Genomic DNA, 19,914 nt, shown 5'->3' on the forward strand with positions numbered 1-19,914 from the left:
CATTCTTTACTTACTAGCTGCAATGCAGTCACAACACTTTACAGGTGTTGAGATCAGAAATTAAGTTAAAAGATGGCTGTGGAAATAGTGGGTAGGAAGTGGGGAAGCAGCTTTTAAACCACGTGAGTCTGATCACATGGCAAGATAGTCTCTACTTTAACCCTTTTGAAGGCTTTTGGGGGAGGTGTTCCCTCATCTCTTTCAAGAAAAGAGGATGATGGTGACGTCTGCCTTGCAGATTGTAAAGCTTCTTGAGGCAATTTGTAATTTTTGATATTGGGCTTTACAAATATAATCAACTTGATTTGACTTCTTGTGATTGTGGCTACATGTTGGATAGCTAACCAATATACTGTGCGCATTTTCATAATGAGCACAACAAAAAGCTGGGCCCTATTTCTCGTACCTGGCTAAACAAAGTCAAGCAAATGTCCTAATCTCGAGTTTAAATTAGCGAGATGATTGACATCAGGCTATCTGGGTTTCTTCACGGCTGATCCGCGCTGAATCGGTCTCGTTAATTCTAGCCAGACGTCAGTCATCTCGATAAATGCGCCCGCTCCTCTTCAGAAGGGATAATAATCGAGCACTGACACCACAATGTTCTAATAGTACAATGGCAAATAAACTCAGAGGAACCTCTTTTTATTTCTCTAATAAGAAGCAGGAGATGATCATGAAGGCATATGAGGAAGTCAATACCTTAGTCATTAACAGCAAACGCGTTGCGAATATTCCAACGTTTTTGCAACGTTGTTGCCGTGAACGCAACTTTAACAGCGCCCTCGCTGCGAGACATAAGCGTCGCAAATATATCAGACAAGTTAAATGCGTCAGTGTTGAGAAAATGTATCGGCTAATTTGAAGTGTTTCATCACCCAAATCAATCAGATTATATTTACGAATATATATATACACTTATGAGGATATATGTACTGTATGCACGTATGAATCATGTACTATATATGTGTATATACATGTTTGTGTAGATTACCATATAACAAGAAGTTTGAATATGTGTATGGGCGGATCAGTATATATGTATTATTCATAATCAGAAATTCAATCAATTGAAGCAGTGAAAATAAATTGTGTGTGATTCTCTGTTTTCTCATCACGATCACCTTAATCATGTTCTACAATAATTATGTATGGTGTACTAATAGCACTGTCAAATAATTATGAGTGCTTTCAACACATCCATACGTTTCTTAAGAGCTAAATAAACTTAAGAACAGCGGCATGCAGCGGCTGATAGTCTGTGTCTGAGACGGGTGATCAGCTGCGCCTGTGGTGATCAATGTCCGCGGCTCGAGAAGCTCTCGTAAATAAATTATTTCTTGCCGGCAAAATCTATATCGCCGCGTACAGGAAGTCATGATGATGTAAAGGATGGATCCTGGCGATCTGAAAGAACTCTCTCCCTATAAAACTAATATAACTAATATCGCTCCTTCATCAATGAGGAAGGGAGCTGCCTTTTGTCCGGTGGAAGTGTCCAGCTTATCCAGTGAATTTCAGTAAGCCTGCCCGGGAGCAGGTTTACATTTTTGGATGTGTTGCTATGGTGATTAATCTAAGGTTGCTTCGAGAAACCGAGAAAGCCTGACCTACGTCATCTTATCCTGACAATTAGCCCGCTAACTCAGTAAGCCAGGTATGAGAAACAGGGCCCTGGTCATGTTCTTTTGTCACCCTAGACAAACTGAATATCACTGATGGATTTTGCATGTAAAATAAATAATGGAATAATGTGTGGTGAGCTTAACCAAAATTATGTAATATTAAATTCATTAAATTAAATGAATTTAGTTTTGGCTGACATTTGCCTCAGAGGGCTTTACAATCTCTACACATATGACATCCTCTGTCCTGGGACCTCACATCGGTTCAGGAAAAACTCCCCCCCCCCCAAAAAAAAGAAGTAATAAATTGACTCTTCTCTTTCACTATAGCAAAAGTAGTTTTGCATGATAACTAATGACTGAGTCACCTATATTTGTGAAAATCAAACCTCATCTCTTTATCGTCAAATATTTATGAACTCCATGACTGTACTCTTTAATTTGCTTCTTCAGATACTTGTCTGTTTGTGATAGAACGTATTTATCAATGCGTAATTTGAGAAAGTGTGCCACTGGCCCGATAGCACCTGAGGACTTGCTACAGGATTTCTGAAGCACCTCTAAAACCTCTATTAAAGATTTTTTTTTTCAGTAAGTCAAGAAAGGACACTTAGTAGATAACATCAAGTTTACAGGGTAAAAATATTCAATGGTGACTTTGGAATACCTCCCTGTCACTGTGAGATACGGAGTCTGAACAGCCTCTGCTCTTACCTCGGTCTGCACCATGGCAGGCCGCTGGGTGCGAAGTGTCTTCACTGTCTGGAAGAGGTCGACCACTCCTTCGTACCTCATCCTCTCCAGCACGATGCTGAGGGTGATGAAGACTCCGGTCCTGCCAACCCCGGCACTGAAGGGCACAGAGGAGTCTTTAAAACATTTCCTGCCCGAGGCTCCACAACTCTTTATGACCTTTTAAGTTTTTCTGAATAATATAGCCAAATTGGAAGGTGATTTTATAAAGAAAATGTACTATTTGGAGAGCCTGAACTGTAAGCATGTAAACCTGAACTGTAATGCACTGTATGGGTGCGGTACATCTTATTTAATTTACTGCCTTAAACAGCATTTGGACATAAATATAAGTATTTTGTCAATAACGACTAAATACTAAAACACCTCTCAGTATAACATAATACAGTTCAACAGCACCACAAACAACAGAGTTGAATAAATGCCTCTTTAAAGAGTAAAACAAAAGAAAAAACATATTCTTCATGAAGGTAAGACTTACTGCACACCTCAAAGGATTACTTTAGGCCAAGTGTACCTTATAAACTGGAAACTGAAGGGCATTTTTTAAAATTTTTCAAAAATGTGAAACACTATTTAAATGTGATGAATGTAAACAGTGTGATGTTTCAAGTTTCCAAGGATTAAAGTGCAGACAATCACTGTAAATCTGAAATTTGCTATACATTTCTGTCAATATCGCAGTTGCTTGCACTTTGTGCATGTGGAACAAAGGTGACATCATTTAGGAACTCTGCTGCTGCATCATTATTCAAGCATATAGAGAGCTCTGAAGTAGCAGCAACACTATATGTCGACAGATTTCTCTTCATTTTATGATTCTAAAATTCTGAAATGAATTCATGATCTTCTTCACCTGCAGTGTACAGTGATTGGTCCGTCTTGTCCAAACTGTTCCTTGGTTTTGTGCACTTGTCCAATGAAATCAATGAAGCCTTCTCCAGTTTTTGGTACTCCTTGCTCGGGCCAGTCAGTGAACTGGAATTGGCGGATTGTTCTGGACTGGCCGTCCTGAAGGGCAGCAAATACGTACATTTACGAGACATACAACAATGTAGGTGATGTATATTGTGTGCATAATTCAGCTGAGCGTTCGTCAATGCTTTTATTTGTCACTATGAGCAAATGACAGTCTTCTGTACTTTGCAGTTTCTGCTCCACACTTCTCTCTCTGCAGCCTTCACTCTAATATGCACTCAACAACCGCAAAAAAACCACAGCTCAGCTTCTCAGTTGACTACCGTAACCATGCGAGTTTCTGCTGCAGTCATAAAATCATCTAATTTACACTCGGGATGCAATATGAATAAAGCTGACGACCTGGCAGGAGAGAAAACCAGCAGGACTTTGGCACTCCAGGACCAGGACTGACAGACACCTACTGCGAGCTGGAGTCCTATATTTGACAGCACTGTGATGTCAGCATATGTAAATTAAATGTTTTTCGTGCATATAAGGAATGTATTTCTCAATCTATCTGCCTTTCTATGCACATACTGTATATATAGATGTGCATGTGGAAGAAGGCGTGGGTGTGGGATTAAAGTGCAGTGCAGTGCTGTGGGCCTTCTCATGACAGTAAAGTATATTTATAGCCCATTGAAAATACTGCATCACAGGGAGTTGCAGTACTGGCCCTTGGGGATTGAAGGCTATGCTTTTCATGTATTTTCACAGTGATCTTGGAACACAGACACACACACACCAAGTATACTGTTACTAAATCCGGGTAAACATGTTTGATGGTGCATTCACTTGATGTCAGCCTGTCAGGAGAAATAACACAGGGTGCGTTCTGATCATCTCTACCTTGAAATCACAGCCGGTATAATTCTTAACACTTAGCGAGACTGTCAGCATTTGTAAGAAAACCTCAAATTAAGAGTGATTTTTGAGTTGGATGGTTATATTTGTAGAAAATGCCAATCAGTCCACCCCCCCCCCCCCCCCCACACACACACACACACACACACGCAAGGCAAACCCACATATATTCAGACCCAGAGTGGGACCAACATACCCTGGCATCTGTGACTTTGAACTCTCTGAGGATGTACTGGGGCATGTTGTACTCAGCCATCGGATCCACTACAAAGTACTGATACCTGGCTGAACGCTCTGCTGGCCAGTACTGATGGCACTTCTCCTAGAAAAGAAAGGGGATGCAACGTTTTAAGTACTTGTATTCGAAGAATCTTTTTCCATAGACATTCATGGAAAATATACAAACATATCGACTTCCTGGTGTACAAGTGCAGGATATTATTAGTATATCATTTTTTTCTCTTCTGTCAGTTATTAGTATTTTAAGTGATGAAAAAGTCTCTGCTTACAAAAGGAGAGATTAATCTGTGGTTTTGAAATATTGCCTGATTCATTCACGGTGGTGAAATATTTACATAATTTGTTTATGTTCTTAACTACAGCGATGATGTGCATGATGGCTTTTGTTCATAACCCTTTGATTATGGATGATAGGGTGATAACAGCTATGAAATACAGTTAAGTGCTGTCGGAATCGCATGCATAATCACAAAAAAACAGCTCAGTCTAAGATATTATGGATTTAATCAAACTGATATCAAGATGAAGGCAATGATTGTATTCCTTAAAGGATTAGTTTGAAGTTTTAAGAGATAAGCTTGCTCGTTTTTTTATGAAAATTAGGTGAGATGATTGATACCACTGTTATCTATCTTGTCTGTACATGATGCTGGTGCCAGCAGCTGATTAGCTGAGCCATAAAGACAGGAAACCACAGACTGTATACAGGAAGTGGACGTAGTCACAGTGACGTCGCTCAGTGGTTTGAAGGCTACAGTTTCGAAGCCCCTAGTTCAGCCATCTTGGTTTTTGGAACCAGAAGTGACACGAGAGTACAACTGGCAGCGACCTGTCAATCACAAGGTAGCCACGCCCTAAAGCCTACCCTGCTTTATCTTCTATTTTACTCTAAATGGGACTTTAACCTATCAAATGAATATCATGTTGTATTGAAGAAACAAGTTATTGATTCCGACTGGAATCAAATGCAAACAGGAAGAGAATCTAAGAAGTGGCTGTAGCCTTATATTTAAAGATCAGATGTGAGAGTGCTATTGATTTCTCATCTGACTATGAGCAAGAAAACAAATACATGCGTTTCCCAAAATGTGGATATTTAAGATTCACTCACTGCCTTATGATCCCCAGATTTCCTTTACGGTCCCTTTTTTGAAACTCAACTCTAAAGTTTCTTGAGTTCTTTTTCTACCTCGAGATCTTATGTAGTCGCGGTGTTATCACAAACGTAGAAGTGTGTGTCTATAAACGGTCTGCTAAAAAAAATACTATTTAGCATTTTTTTTGCCAAAACCTGATCCCATTTTTTCAAGTGTGATGCAGTCAAGCGGTAGGGAAAGTAACATTATGCTTGGAATGCATCCAATTATTGACAAATCTGACCCCGTAGCTTCAGTCATGGTGATAAGGAAGTTAACTTTAAACCAAAGTTATTACTCAGGGTTGGAATTAATTAATATTTGAGCAATAGCTTAGCTGAACCGACTGAACTCAAAAACATTATATTCATTCCCTGAAATGGTCCTATGACCTTAAAAGTGCTGGACACATTCATGTACAGTTTGTGTTTGTGTATTACCCGTCCCATCTCTCGTAGCTTGGTGAGCATGACGACGATGGTGGAGTTGTGCTCCCACAGCATCCTCCAGAAGTCCTCGGTGGTCTCTGCCAGAGGGCCCTGTGTTGCCAGGTAGGCCTTCTGCTGTCTGAGGACGAAGATTAAAAACAACACATAATAATTAAGAAATGCATGGTGCTATTACAGCTGGTATTATATAAAGCACATCACAAAGCAATAACCAGAAATGGATTCAATGATAAAGTGTGCTGTTGTTGCAGAGACGGTTAAACCAACCCACAGATTGAATAACAGACAAGATTAAAGACATGCAACAAAACTGGTGTCAAATAAACTGCTCAAATACATTCAAGCACAAATTTATTCCAACAAAATTCAAAGGCTGGCTTTTTTTCTGTGAATGCCACACACACACACACCATTTAGTGGACATTTATATACCAGTTGTAGGAAAGAGAATCAAAACCCACAAGGCCCTGCTGCTTAAAAGCATTTAGCTGCAAATGTAATGTACTGTTGTCCTTGCACTGCTTGTTAAAATGTCCTCTACCCTAATGCCAACAAGACAAATTCCTCCACATTTAATGAACATAGCAAATAATCCCTGGCAACTATAACCATCATTGAGCTATTTAAGCCTGTATAGGTCCTCTACATCTTCCCCCATTCTCCTCTGTAAAGCGCCACAGAATGAGAGAGAGAGAGAGAGAGAGAGAGAGAGAGAGAGAGAGAGAGAGAGATATGCTCACAAAACTAGAGATGAGCTCATCCACTGAGCCAAAGCAATGCTGGTGTCCTACGTGACTTTGGTTCAGCTGAGCAGTTTCTCTGTCAAACAGCAGGTGGCAGCAGCGCACCGATCATGAGAGGGAGCTCCAACACCAAACACACGCATGATCGCACACACACACACACACACACACACACACACACACACACACACACACACACACACACACACACATGTTTGCAGCACATGTAAGTTTGCATTCAGGTGTACGTTTATACGCGTGCAGTAGTTTTGCATGTATATTCAGACACGCTACCACGCTCACTCAGTCACACACTGAGCCAGGGCTGAACAACTAATGAAGGTGCTGCATGCGAGGCACTAATGTGGAACCGGGAGATTAGAATTTGCTCAAGGCCTTGCCCGCACGTATAAAGAAACAACAGATTGGTTGAGAGGAGAGGAGATGGCACACAAGGAGGGAAAGGCAACAGAGTGAGGAATCAAATTAAATAGATGAAAACGGAGGAAAGAGGAATGCAAAATAAAGAGAGGAAGTGTACGAAGTAGAGGGAGAGGATGTAGAGAGGAGATGAAAAGAGTGAGCACTGCTCTCTCCAGCTGGTCAAAGGAGTGCAAAAACTGACTGCTGAGGAGGAGAGGAGAGAAAAAGAGAGTAGTGGAGAGGAGAGGAGATGAGAGTAGAGAAAAAGAAAGTAGAGGAGAGGAGATTAGAATGTAGGAACGGGGACTGAGCAGAGGCGGAAGAAAGGGAAAGGCAGAGAAGGAAAGCAAAGCTAAGCAGGGGATGAATGCTAAATTTCAAATTGATAGGGTGGACCCCTCTAACCTCCCCATAATACAGCCCCTAGCCAAAAACAAAAACAATTCTAACCGCACCACACAAAAGTGACTTCTCTGCACACAGTGTCCTGATGAGCGCGCTGCCAAACAGCACAAAGCACTCTCTGCATCATCCCACATGACTGCAGCGCTTGAGGACATAGCGTTTCATTTCAACCTCATTACAATGCTAAAACTCCAGCCGGCATCAGAGCATATCCAGGGCTCATAGCTGGAATCAATGGTTCGCCTCTCATTAGCTTAGCATATTATTGGCTTTTCTTGAAGACGCTGGGGTGAAGGGCACTGGAGGCCCCTGTTTAGTTTTTATTTATGGCCAGGCTTTAAAAGTGGCTTAATCACACAGTGCCGCCGGTGCACACAACAGGTCTCCACCCGGATACGTCTGTGTCTGCCATGATGTTTGGTTGGAAAATTAAGATGGCGAGAGAGAGAGAGAGAGAGAGAGAGAGAGAGACAGAGAGAGAGAGAAGAGGGCGGGAGGAGACAGAGTGCGAAAAAGAGGTGTGAAGGAGACAGATTAAGGCAGGAAATACTGAGAGATAGAAAGGGGTAAAAATAAAAAAGGGAAGGAAAGGGAAAAGAGAGAAACAGAGAACATGGATGAGAAAAAATAAAGGGGAGGCAGGGGTTTAGAAACACACTTCATTACAATACTCTCCTGCTGCAATTATGCTATTTACACAGCAACAATAGAGGGTCTGCCTCTGCGGAGCGCCGTCTCATTAACAACAGAACTGGAAAAAGAGGAGGGGGTTGGGGGTGAGACGTGTTGCCTCCTTCACGGCCCGGTACGAAGCACAACCCCATATTGACTGAATGGCATTTCAGGCTCACTAAATCCATCCCCTCGCTGTACACTTGAACGACAGAAGAGTCAGCTCTTTGTCTCTTCGGTGATACTTATATAGATATGAAACAGTGCCTTTTCATCTTCTTCCCTCTAGGAAGCAATTTGGACTCAGAGCAGACAAGAACACGCAGTAGCTTCAATATGAAAGTGGTAGTGGCTCAGCAGACGAGAGCCACATTGACAGAGCCGCGAGTAATTCTTGCAACTGGATACTGCCCACTGCGGACTCATCTTCAGTCCCCGCCCATGCATTTTCATCTAGTCCACTGTGAATGTCTGCTGTGTTCGTGAAGCAATTTTTGTTGTGCTGGCTCTGTACTCTGGTACATTGAAATTGGAAATGACACGATGACTGTAAGGTTACAGTGTCGACTCTCAGATTAAATGTCAGGATGTTTAGATCCACATCGGAGGAACCATATGGGATTATAGCCCTATCCTGGCAGTTAGGAAGTTATTGTAAAAGGAACATAGACCGTAATATTTGTTTGCAAGTCCTGCTCACATAATGTCTGCCTTGAACTTTATGACTCATTACATCTGCAGACGATTGTTTTCCCCCCTGAATGCTAAGCCAGGCCTGTACGGCACCCATCTTTGCTTTTAGCCTTCAGTCTGGTCCAACCTGCTCGGTTGGATTGACCGAAGTGACTATTTCCCTGTGGGGCCATAAAAAAGATTGTTCGTTGAATACATGTTGACATGTCAAAGGCTCATACACCATCTTGTTGCATTTAATACTAAATGTATTTGAATCCGTCAAATTAGTCACAACAAATGCTCTAATAACTTCTGTTTGAGTCACGTTTGTTAAAAACTACAGTGCCCAGGTGTTTTGGTAAATTACTGAACCTTAGCAACTATATATTTGTGAACCCTGTTTTGAGATTTACAAAGAACAAATAGACTTGAAGACCAGAGACAAAGGAAGTGTGGCATGGTATTGAAGTTTGAAAGTATTGAGAGAGAGCGAGGAGAGAGAGAAAGAGATAGAGAGAGAGAGAGAGAGAGAGAGAGAGAGAAAGAGATAGAGAGAGAGAGAGTGAGAGAGAGAGAGCGCACTAATGCATTCCTGGCTTTGATCTTTTCATGGCGTTTGATAATTAGATAAATATAGAACAATGCAGCCTTGTCCTTCAAAGGTCAAAGTCAGCATTTTAAGCCGACTCATTGTCATTGTATTCGGTTCAAATGTTGAGATTGAAGTTCTTTGCTGACCTGTAGCCGTCAATGCAGCTGGCGTTGATGTAGTCAGAGCCCTCGACCCCACGGATGGGCTGCAGGCAGACGCGGGTGGACTCAAAAGGCATGATGTTGACCAGGCGGTTCTTGAACTTGTTGCAAGGTAAGTTGGCGCTAATGAAGCGTGACGTGTGCGCTTTGGAGTTGGCCAGTCTCTGTTTGATAGAAGGTTGGAAGATATCAGACAGGGAGAGAGATGGAGGAAACAAAATTGTGACCTGTGACCTGCAGTAAACAAACAAGCAAGTCTGAAACGCTTCCCTGTCAAGTCTCTATTTAGACTTAGACTTCAAGTTTCCTGTCAAGATAAAAGGTAAATACTGCTGCTAGGTATAACTAAGTGCAGTGGACTTGTCTCCCATAGAGTCCGAGAGCTTGGAGGACTGTGGGCGTGACAAGCTCAGTGCTGGCAATCGACAGAGCACAGATGGACAGCACAGGAGTCTGTATGGACAGTCATGGTACTCTAGGAGAATTTGTGTGTGTACGTTGTGGCCAGACTGCGCAGGCATGGAGGCTGTGGCCCCCACATACGCCGCAATCATTTTCTCACTCTTTCATTCTCCGTTGTTGGCAGGAGTGTAGATGCTATTATCACTTCAAACAGAATGGATCACGGTCATAAGAGGGCTAATGGCAGAGCCGCGCTGGGAGGAAAGTGTGTAATAACATCACAGTCGATGGCTATTGACAGAAGGTGTGCGTGTGCGTGTGACTGCGAGTCACCTTGAACACCAGCTGTGTGTGTTTGGGCGAGGGTCAGTCCATTTTGTAATTCTCCATGTGTAGGTGTATGGTGGTGTTTGTGTGTTAATGTGTGTTTGTTCTTGTCCAGTTGTCCCCGAAACATGTGTGTTAGTATGCACTGGTGCTACTGTAGCTGTTGAAATGTCCCAGCATGTCACAGAGATACATTCCTGTGCATTGGCTTATTTGGTGAATTCATTAATTAATGTGATCACAGCGGTACAATAGCGACACCCTTAACAGAAGGTCAGAATTCACAACTGCAGCAGGATGCCCTTTTCATGTCGTTATACAATAAAAGTGCGAGAGCTGTCTGGTGCTTCTATATGAGAGTGGATTGAAAATGTCTCTAATTTCTGTTAATAAGTAACAAAAACTCACTTCCAGTACAGTGTTACAATGTCACCCCTGCAAACTAGCCAGTGCCCTATAAATCATAAAAAGCTGTTTTGAAATGCCTTTTCTTAAGTTAAATGCTTCATTACATCCTGCAGGAGTATTTTTTTGCACACTAAAAAAGTCATCAAATAGTGCCTTAAGTAATACTTGTCTGAGGGGTGTGCTTATCAATCACCTTGAACTCCAACTCCATGGCAGTAACCGTCTCGCCGGGCGGGGGCTGGGTGAGTTTCTGGATGTGGGCGTACAGGTTGCGTGCCGGAACCTCAGTGTTGCCGCAGGTGGCGGCCTCCAGCAGTGCTTCGTGGATAAAGATGTACTGGTCCTCAGTCTGGACCATGTAGTTCCTTTGGGCACGCATGCACGTCACATGGCCGTAGATGTCTACTGACTTCTCGTGCTTCATGCGCTCCAGCATGGCATCGATCACGATGAAGCAGCCAGTCCTGCCCACGCCCGCACTGACGGATGAAACACTTTATTTATTTCACAGATAATTGTCTGTTTACACTGTATAACAAGATCCACTGGTAGTACAAACACATGGGTAAACATCTAGAGACAAAACGAGCACTAAAGCTCAAGGTTATTGGTGTTGAGCTGGAAGTCCAAAGCACAACCACACTTAGTTAATATCTCACCCGAGAGTATTCATGTACAAGATACAAATGAGCTCTTTATTATGAGATTGTGAACTCTTCCGCTGGCTATACCCTTACTAAATGCTTGTGTATCAAAATGCTACTTCACATCATACAAGCTTCTATACGTGACAAATGTTCATGTCAATGTGGTTAAAAAAGGTATGGAGATCCAAATATTGAGATGAGTCGAGATGCATTGAGAATGTGTAACGTATGTTTTCTCTAGCCATTTTGATGTACACCAGTTAGCACAAGAGCGGGACCATGGTGACATAGTTGCTGCAGTTTGTGCACGTTTGTGATTGTAGAGGCACCGTAGAGAGACTTTTCGACTGCATGCAACATATGCAACCCAGAATTATTGAGTCAAATTCCAGGGGAAGGTGATCTAATCTTTGATTAAAGAACACAACCATGTCTTGGCCAATCGTTTTCATTAGCAGTTCATTAACTGGAGGCACACAGTTTTGTTCAAGTCTACACCCACCTGCAGTGGACAACCATGGGCCCGGCATCTGGAGGATTGCAGGCTTTTACCCTCCGTAGGAAAGCCAGAATGGGGGTGGGGTACTCTGGCACCCCGTGGTCTGGCCACGCCATGAACTGGAACTGTCTCACCTCCCTCTTCTCACTGGAGCCATTCTGTAGGAGTCGGAGGAGTCAGTGACATAGAAAGGTGGAAGTTTGAGAAGACATCCTGACTTATATGTTATTGCCTGCTTTTTAAAGAGAAACTTGTCGTGCTTGGGATGATAATAATAATAATAATAATACTTTAATCTTATATAGCGCTTTTCTAAGTACCCAAAGACACTTGATAAACATTTTCTAGTTCAAGTTTTGATGAACGGGAGTGGAAATTGAAAATGGAAAACACAAGTGATTTAATCAGAAATGTAGCACATTTTAAGTAAAGGTCTTGAGATAATAACTTTGTTAACAGCAGTAGGTAAGGTGTATAATTTACATTCATTCAACAGTTTCTTCTTTCAAAGGTTTCTTTGAATTTTCACCAGCACTGAAAGAAACCGCTCCAGCTGGGGACTTGCATTAAATTAGGAATAATAATAACGTTAGACATTATAAGAAATGAATGGAAAAAGAACGGGAAGAGGAGACGTAAAGGACACATCAGTCACATTATCATAGCACTGATGTATATGAATCAAAGTGAAACACCTTTTACAGAACAAAAGACCACATTTTGGAAGTTAAAAAGCTCTAGTTCTAATAACCTTCATCTGTCTTCATAAAAATAAATATATATATATATATTAAAATGTGACCCCTGTAATAATAAACTAAAACTACTGATAGTTTACATAATGCACCATGAATTAAATGTTGTACATCATTGTACACATCTAACAAGATGAATTTGCATGCATGTATAGTATATATGTGTATATATACATATAAATATATATATATATATATATATAAAAAATCATAATCAACTGCTGATAAAGCACTACTAATAAATGTTTTCCTTTGTTTTTTTGTGATCAAATTTGTATTGATTTTCTTAGATATGCATATAAAGAAAGATGGGCACACTACATGTACGAAAATATATACATGCACATAACCAATACAAATAAAATTAAAAATTAAAAAAATAAATGTTTTCCTTTCTTCAAAAAGCATTTGTTTCTATAATAGAACCCTAGCATCAGAGTTTATCGCTTAAAACAGATAGCCTTCTTGGAAAACACAAAGATATTCATATCAATCACCTTATTATTTAAAGTAACAATCTGATATACACCATCAGCTGTCTTTTTGTGTGATATATGGTTGATTGCAAATGACAAGGCAGAACTGTACCTTGTAGAGGGCGAAAGTACGGACGCTGTAAGTGGCCAACTCCACAGTGTCCAGCATGGTGACCTGGATCATTCCATAGGTCTCTGTGCCTCGCGACGGCCAGTACTGGTCACACTTCACCTGGCAGAGCGAGAGAGAGGGCACACTGTCAGGACTGAACTGCTGCTAACATCCTCCACGAGGCTCGTGAGAGGCTTGTAGGATCACACTGATTAACACGGAGGGAACATTAGAGAGGTCAGATCAAAGGCTTTGTCCACTGTCTAATTAAAAACCGAATACTCAGTCAGCTCCTGTATCTGCTGAAAAGTCAAGTGAATTGAGCGCGAGCTTGTGCATTCATGTGTGTCGGCATTTGAAGCAGGCTTCAAAAGAGCATTAAAAATCCCACTTTGTCTTTTATCGGCCTGTGATCATTTTCAATTAGCTAATTGTCGGGTGGCTTGCAACCCTTTTCATGTATGCTTTTGCCGCATTTGTGATGATTGGCACTCCATTGTGGAGGGACACGCTCCTAAAAGCCTGTTCGCGCCTGGAGTGGAGGCACAGCAGGTCCGTCCAACTGGATATGATGCATATGTGCACAGAACTAACTTCACTGTGAATGAGGCTTACAATTATTGACCTCTTCTTCATTCAACTTTTACATGAACTCTTCCTTGTGAGATTGCTAATGACTACTGGCTGTCACAGGCATTTAGCTCTGGTTTTAAAACAACAACAATAAGGCGTCTGTTCATTAAATGTTGGGAAAGTATGTCTTTAACTACTTCTGAATTATTGTAATGTATCTGGAGGCGATGAGTCACATCATTATCAAAACACTCTGCCCACTGATTGGTCTTGCTTCTAGCTTCTGGGCTAAGTTGATTCTCCGTGGACGTTTTCAAGACAAAAACCTTGTTTGGAAAAAACGTTCATAACAATGTGCTACACCTACTACGTGTCTTAAACGATAAGCTGAAGCCATCTTCAATCAGTCACAGGCGTTCGGAACAATAGCATGAACTAAAAAACTGAACATTTTACAAGTGTGTGGGCAAAGCTAGTCATTTCACAGAATCACAAACTCCCTCTTTACATATAGAAACGGAGCAAACTGTCAGAATTGCAGGGACAATGACGTGCTGCTATTGATTCGGATAACATTAAAGGAAGAGATTTGGTGCAGCTGAGCTAATCATATTGATACCACAGTACCGAGCTGACATTTGGAAGCACCTTGGCTGTCTCAGCGAGCTGGTACAAATCGACAAACAAAATGCGTTCAAATTCACCCCCTCACAATTCACCTCCCCTGGTGACATCTCCCATTCAGAGGCAGTGGTAGACCTCGCAGGAGAAACTCAATTGAGTGATGGGGAACCGCTTGCAGTACAAACATATGGATTAGCAGTCACCGTATAATGAATATCTCTGTGCTGTTTGAGGTTGGGTGGCATATTTTCCTTCACACACACACGCACACACACACACACACACACACACACACACACACACACACACACACACACACACACACACACACACACACGGTGAGTAATACCTCTGGTCTCACTTAAAATCCTGACCTTTTAGGGTTTTACTAACTGGTAATGATAGTGCTAAAGGAAGCTCAAACGTTCCTGCTGCCGTATCTCATCATATATGTCAAGCTCCAGCTCTGTTCACTCACTCATCATGTCTGTGTATGTATGTGAGGGAGAAATAGACAAATAGAGGATGTGAATTTATGTAAACGATGTAACAAACGTCCGAAAAAAGTATAGCCTGTGTCTAATGGTCTTTCAGTTTTGTCTTATTAAAAGTCTATTAGTTATCAACTTGCTACAGTTTGTCTGACGCACTCTGCAGTCTCATTTGATTTTTAAGGACAGATCCACATATTAAGTAAATGTAATTTTCAGCACTGACGCAGAAACAATTTTATCAATTCAATTCACAGTTAGACGTCTCATATTGTATTGTAAAAAGTTATCGTCAAATTGTGACAGATATTGGTGTCACAGACATGCTCCTAATTATAATTTAACTTAAAATGTCACTAACCAAAATAATCAGAGGTTCTAATTGTGATTCATATTCACCAGTGTTCAAAGAGTAATTAAACAGAAACATATTTTTTGCGCTGTTAACACATTCATATATCCTGTATATAGTAATATTATTCATGTCAGCAATGCAGACAACATCTCTACATGCTCTTTGTAGCGGGCAAGAGTGCAATTAAACACCCTCTTCTGGTTTGTGAATTCCAGCTTCGAACCGTTTGATGAAGTTATTCCAGAGATTTAAAACCATCCTAATCAAACACGTTTCCACCCATATTGGAGAAAGGCAGGTTTGGTTCTCTACATCGCTTTCCATAGTGTTGGCAAGCCAATTGATTTTCAGATGTGTGAGGCTGAGACAGGCTTTCATTTCTTTCTCAGCTCCGTATGTTGTGGTGTGAGGATTTTGTCCTTGTGCATGTGTATGTGCGGCGGTGAGCCTAAGATCAAAGCAGCATGTTCCTCCATCAGAGAGCTCGGAAATTGCCACTCAGATGCACTAAACATATGGAACGGTATTTGTGAGGATGTGTATATACTGAAAGTGTAATAAAAATCCTCTTATCAAGCCTATCCGCACACCATATCAGCAGATATTCTCCAAGGTACAAATAAATTAGCTCTGCTCCAAAAAGACATTGAAAGCCCACAATTTGCCTAAATGATTGATTGCATCGATAGCTCAAAATTAAAACAGATGATGGTACGTTTTGAAGGATGTTAAGTAATTTAAGTCTTTACTTGACAAAACTCTAGCTTTTTTTATAGACTCACAATAGATACGGAATAATGAACAGAACTTCCTGTAATGATTTTCTAGCCACCCCTCAAAAAAATCAATGTCTAGGATTTTGGAAATGAACTCTTTCATTTACAATCCCGGTTACTTCCAGTTCTCAGTCTGGGGACTCTCTTTCATTAGGACACCGAGTACCCACACTAATAAAGGAACCACAGACCGGCAGGGCTCCACACTGATTTAACTCCCCCATGGAATTCATGAGCATGATTTAGTGACGGTAATTAAATAAACCCATCCCAATTTTGAATCTCAAGTTGCACATGTACTTGTTCTTTTTGCCTTTATTAGCTTGAATATTTATAGGAATACACAGGTGTTGTTGGGTGACAATCCTCTTAACTCCAACTTCAGAGTTTTCATTACAGTGCCGAGGCTTCCAAGAGCCAAATTCAGAAAGTGCAAACACAAATGAGGCACTCGATGTCTATGAAACCGTGGCGTGGTGGTGCAAAAATAAATATATAGCAATCAAGTATTGCACTCTCTGAGCGGTTTCAAAATAACAAATGAATAAAGTATTTGCATGATTGTGAAAATCAAAATATAACTACACATACAAGTTCATATTTTAGCAGATTTATGTGAGGTTATGCACATGTTGATAACATATGCAAAGTTGCCACGGTAACGCCATCATAGGTGGCAAACAAACAGCGAGGAAAAGTTAAATCTGTGCAATTTTACTTCACAAACAGATTTAGATGGACTAGACAGAGACGTTTTTGGAGATTACTGAAGAGAAGCAACACGAAGCGATACAGGCCAAAGACAACCAAAATATCCATTGAAGTGCTAGTGACTTTGATCAGGCTGACAAATCTTGCTTGAAAGTAAGACCGGGTGTCTATATGCCTTCAGGCTTTGTTGGGTGTAACGTTACGTCCCCAGAATTGAGCTACATAAATATATACATACATATGTCAGGAAACTCCATTTCTGGCCACAGTTCAATTCTCAAACACCGACTGTCGGATACGTCTGATACAGTGACTGCGATGGCCCTAGTGAGGGCCGAGTGCAACAACCCATTCACAGAGGCCACCTGTTGGTAGATTTGTTAACTAAGTAGTCGTACAGGGTGGGGTAGCACATGAAAAAGTGACATCAATTCATAACCTGCTGCATGTAAATAAAATGTATTTCTGGCTTCTTTATTTACTAGTTTATCGCTCATATTTGTGTGAGGTAGTCATTATTTATGACTTATTATTCATAATTAAATCATGTATAGTGATTGAGTCCATATGCTGTTCATGATCAAAAATTATATAATGAATGTGATTAAATCTTTAAGTATGCACATGTCAGTAAATTAATATATCATTACAAATTGTCAGTGATTGTCAGCGTTATATAGTAACAGACATCCTCTCTCCTTACCCGTGACTTTTCCTCCAGTCTGGTCATCATGACGATGGTGTTGGATCTTTGCTCCCACACCATCCTCCAGAAGTCGCTCAGTGTCTCCGGCAGTGGCCCCTGTGTGGCAATGTAGGCATTCTGCTTCCTATAGCCGTCGATGTAGTTGGAGTTGATGTAGTCACTGCCTGGAACGGCTTTAAGAACGACAAGAAGTAGGGGTGTAACTGACACATTACACAGTGGGGTTTATCTTTTATCTAATAAACTCGCTTAGAAACACAGATCAGATTATCATCAGAATGCTTTTCATCAAAACACGTGACTAATCACTTAAGATGCCTGGTATTTTCCAATCTATTATTATGACTGACAGTCTATATTGAAGCAAAAAGGGTACATGGGTTTTGTGGTTAAACAGGGGATTTCTAAAGCAGCTGGCATACACAATGTCCTTGGTACTTGTGAAGGAGGTCTCAATCGATGGCAGCCTCTGTCAATGGCTGTCTGAGGGGTTGAGTGGAAACATGAGCTCTTACCGTCAACAGAGGTGAGCACCACTCTGGAGTGGTCATAGGCAATGACGTTTGCATAGCGATTCTTTGGCTTGTTGACCTCCATGTTGGAGTTCTCCCAGGTAAACTGCTGGCCTGGATCAATGGACTGTGAGTAAGGGCAGGAAATAAAAGAAACAGAAGACAGATAGAGAGAGAGAGAGAGAGAGAGAGAGAGAGAAAGAGAGAGAGAGAGAGAGTGGACAGAGATACACAAGGAAAGAAAGAAACAAAGAAAAATAGAAGCACAAAATGAGTGTTAAATGGATGAAATGGAGCAAGACAGGAGGGTAAGGGAAAGGGCACAATTACCCTGCTGTCACCCAACTGCAGAACACCGTTGACAACAAAGCCTTTAAATGGAACATATACCAACATCGTGTACCTACCTACAAAAGCCATAGTGGAGTGCTACAGGTGAGTGGTGTTATACTGTGAAGGAGATTGTGCCGACTCAAGCTATCAGTTGACAAAGTACCATGTGGCTGGCTCCACTGCATCTGCTGATGCTACATTAATATGACAATGTGCATGACATGTGACGCCTTAAATGCTAATGAAGCAGAAATATAAAGGCACCTGCTTTGGTGATTTAAATCAACAACCACAACAACAACAAACCCATCGTCCATGGATTGAGCCAACAGAGCAAACATATTCCTCCTATTTCTGAACCCAACACGATAAAAATGGTAATTTTTAGCTGGCGAATCAGTAAGAGTTATGCTGAAGCTTGCTGGCAACCACAACCACAAACACTCATCCTCTCCCTTTAGGATGGTCCTATTGAGTTACCTAATTCTGAGAAGTCACATGCATGACTTCTTACGGTCACCATGATTCTTCCCATCCTCCCTCTTTCTGTCTTTTCTCATCTTCTATTTCTGTTCCCCTTTCCTATCTTTCATTTGTGTTTCACCCTCTCCCTTTAATCCTTTCTGTTTCCAACCCTTGCCTACTTACGTCATTTGTCTCCCGGGCTAAGACGACAACAGACTGCATACATATTGATCTGAGGAGATATGTGACGGCCTCCCATCCCTTGGCTCGATAATGTCACAGAGTCTCTTGTTATGCCGAATCGATCCCCTGAAACCATGTCCACTAATTCCCCAGACCTTTCGCCTCGCAAATCCAGCAGGAGTCGACACCTTCGAGATACCTGGACTTACTTAACATGGCTGTCGCGCTAATTTATTAATCGGGGTGATCTAGTGTCAAAGCATGGCACCTTGAACCTAATAATAATAATGATTGGATAATGGATAAAATAAAGGGCACAAGGTGAGGCCTGGTGAGTGTGGAGATTAGGATCCAGGGCCACACAGTGGTGTCCTGGTGTATAGAGTCCTAAACTGAGGCAGGTGTGGTTTGTCTTACTATCACAATAAAGATACATGTCATTTAATTTGTAAATTGTAAAAATTGCTCTCCTACCACAAGAGTAAGGTTCTAGCGCTCACTTTGTTTTCCTATGGAGTAAAGTGGCACCTACATAGGTAAAAAATATGGCATAAAAGTTATATACAACCTATTATAATCTCAAAGTTTTTTCCCCAGAGAAAGCCATGATTGTGTTCTGAAAAAGATATGAAAAATGTGGAGTGCTCATATTGCAAGAAGTCTTCCACTACAGCTCCAAATTGCAAAGAGTCATGTGGGTAGAGGCCTATTGCTGCTGATGAGCTCAGCACTGCCAATTTCTCTGTCCATGCCCACCATTACGAAGAGAAAGATTTCATTTGCAGTCAAAACATGTCATATCCATTTGAGAGCTCACTGAACACAGCAGGCACACAAGCTTGATGACAACTAGCAGTTAGG

General features: G+C 41.3%; 1 protein-coding gene across 1 annotated transcript in view; it reads right to left on the reverse strand.

Moving 5' to 3' along the window:
* The window catches only part of LOC306733474 (receptor-type tyrosine-protein phosphatase F), a 120,310-nt gene that overhangs the window by 2,197 nt on the left and 98,199 nt on the right, over window positions 1-19,914 (reverse strand). Inside the window, exons 23-32 of the mRNA XM_079214718.1 lie at window positions 18,076-18,199; window positions 17,558-17,733; window positions 13,325-13,444; window positions 11,985-12,139; window positions 11,029-11,314; window positions 9,684-9,862; window positions 6,019-6,145; window positions 4,399-4,524; window positions 3,235-3,389; window positions 2,340-2,475 (exon numbers count right to left, since the gene is read on the reverse strand). Of these exons, the coding sequence (XP_079070844.1) occupies window positions 2,340-2,475; window positions 3,235-3,389; window positions 4,399-4,524; window positions 6,019-6,145; window positions 9,684-9,862; window positions 11,029-11,314; window positions 11,985-12,139; window positions 13,325-13,444; window positions 17,558-17,733; window positions 18,076-18,199 (1,584 nt within the window). The remainder of the gene's footprint in view (window positions 1-2,339; window positions 2,476-3,234; window positions 3,390-4,398; window positions 4,525-6,018; window positions 6,146-9,683; window positions 9,863-11,028; window positions 11,315-11,984; window positions 12,140-13,324; window positions 13,445-17,557; window positions 17,734-18,075; window positions 18,200-19,914) is intronic.

Source organism: Taurulus bubalis (assembly GCF_910589615.1).
Source record: "Taurulus bubalis genome assembly, chromosome: 1".
NCBI classification, from domain to species: Eukaryota; Metazoa; Chordata; class Actinopteri; order Perciformes; family Cottidae; genus Taurulus; species Taurulus bubalis.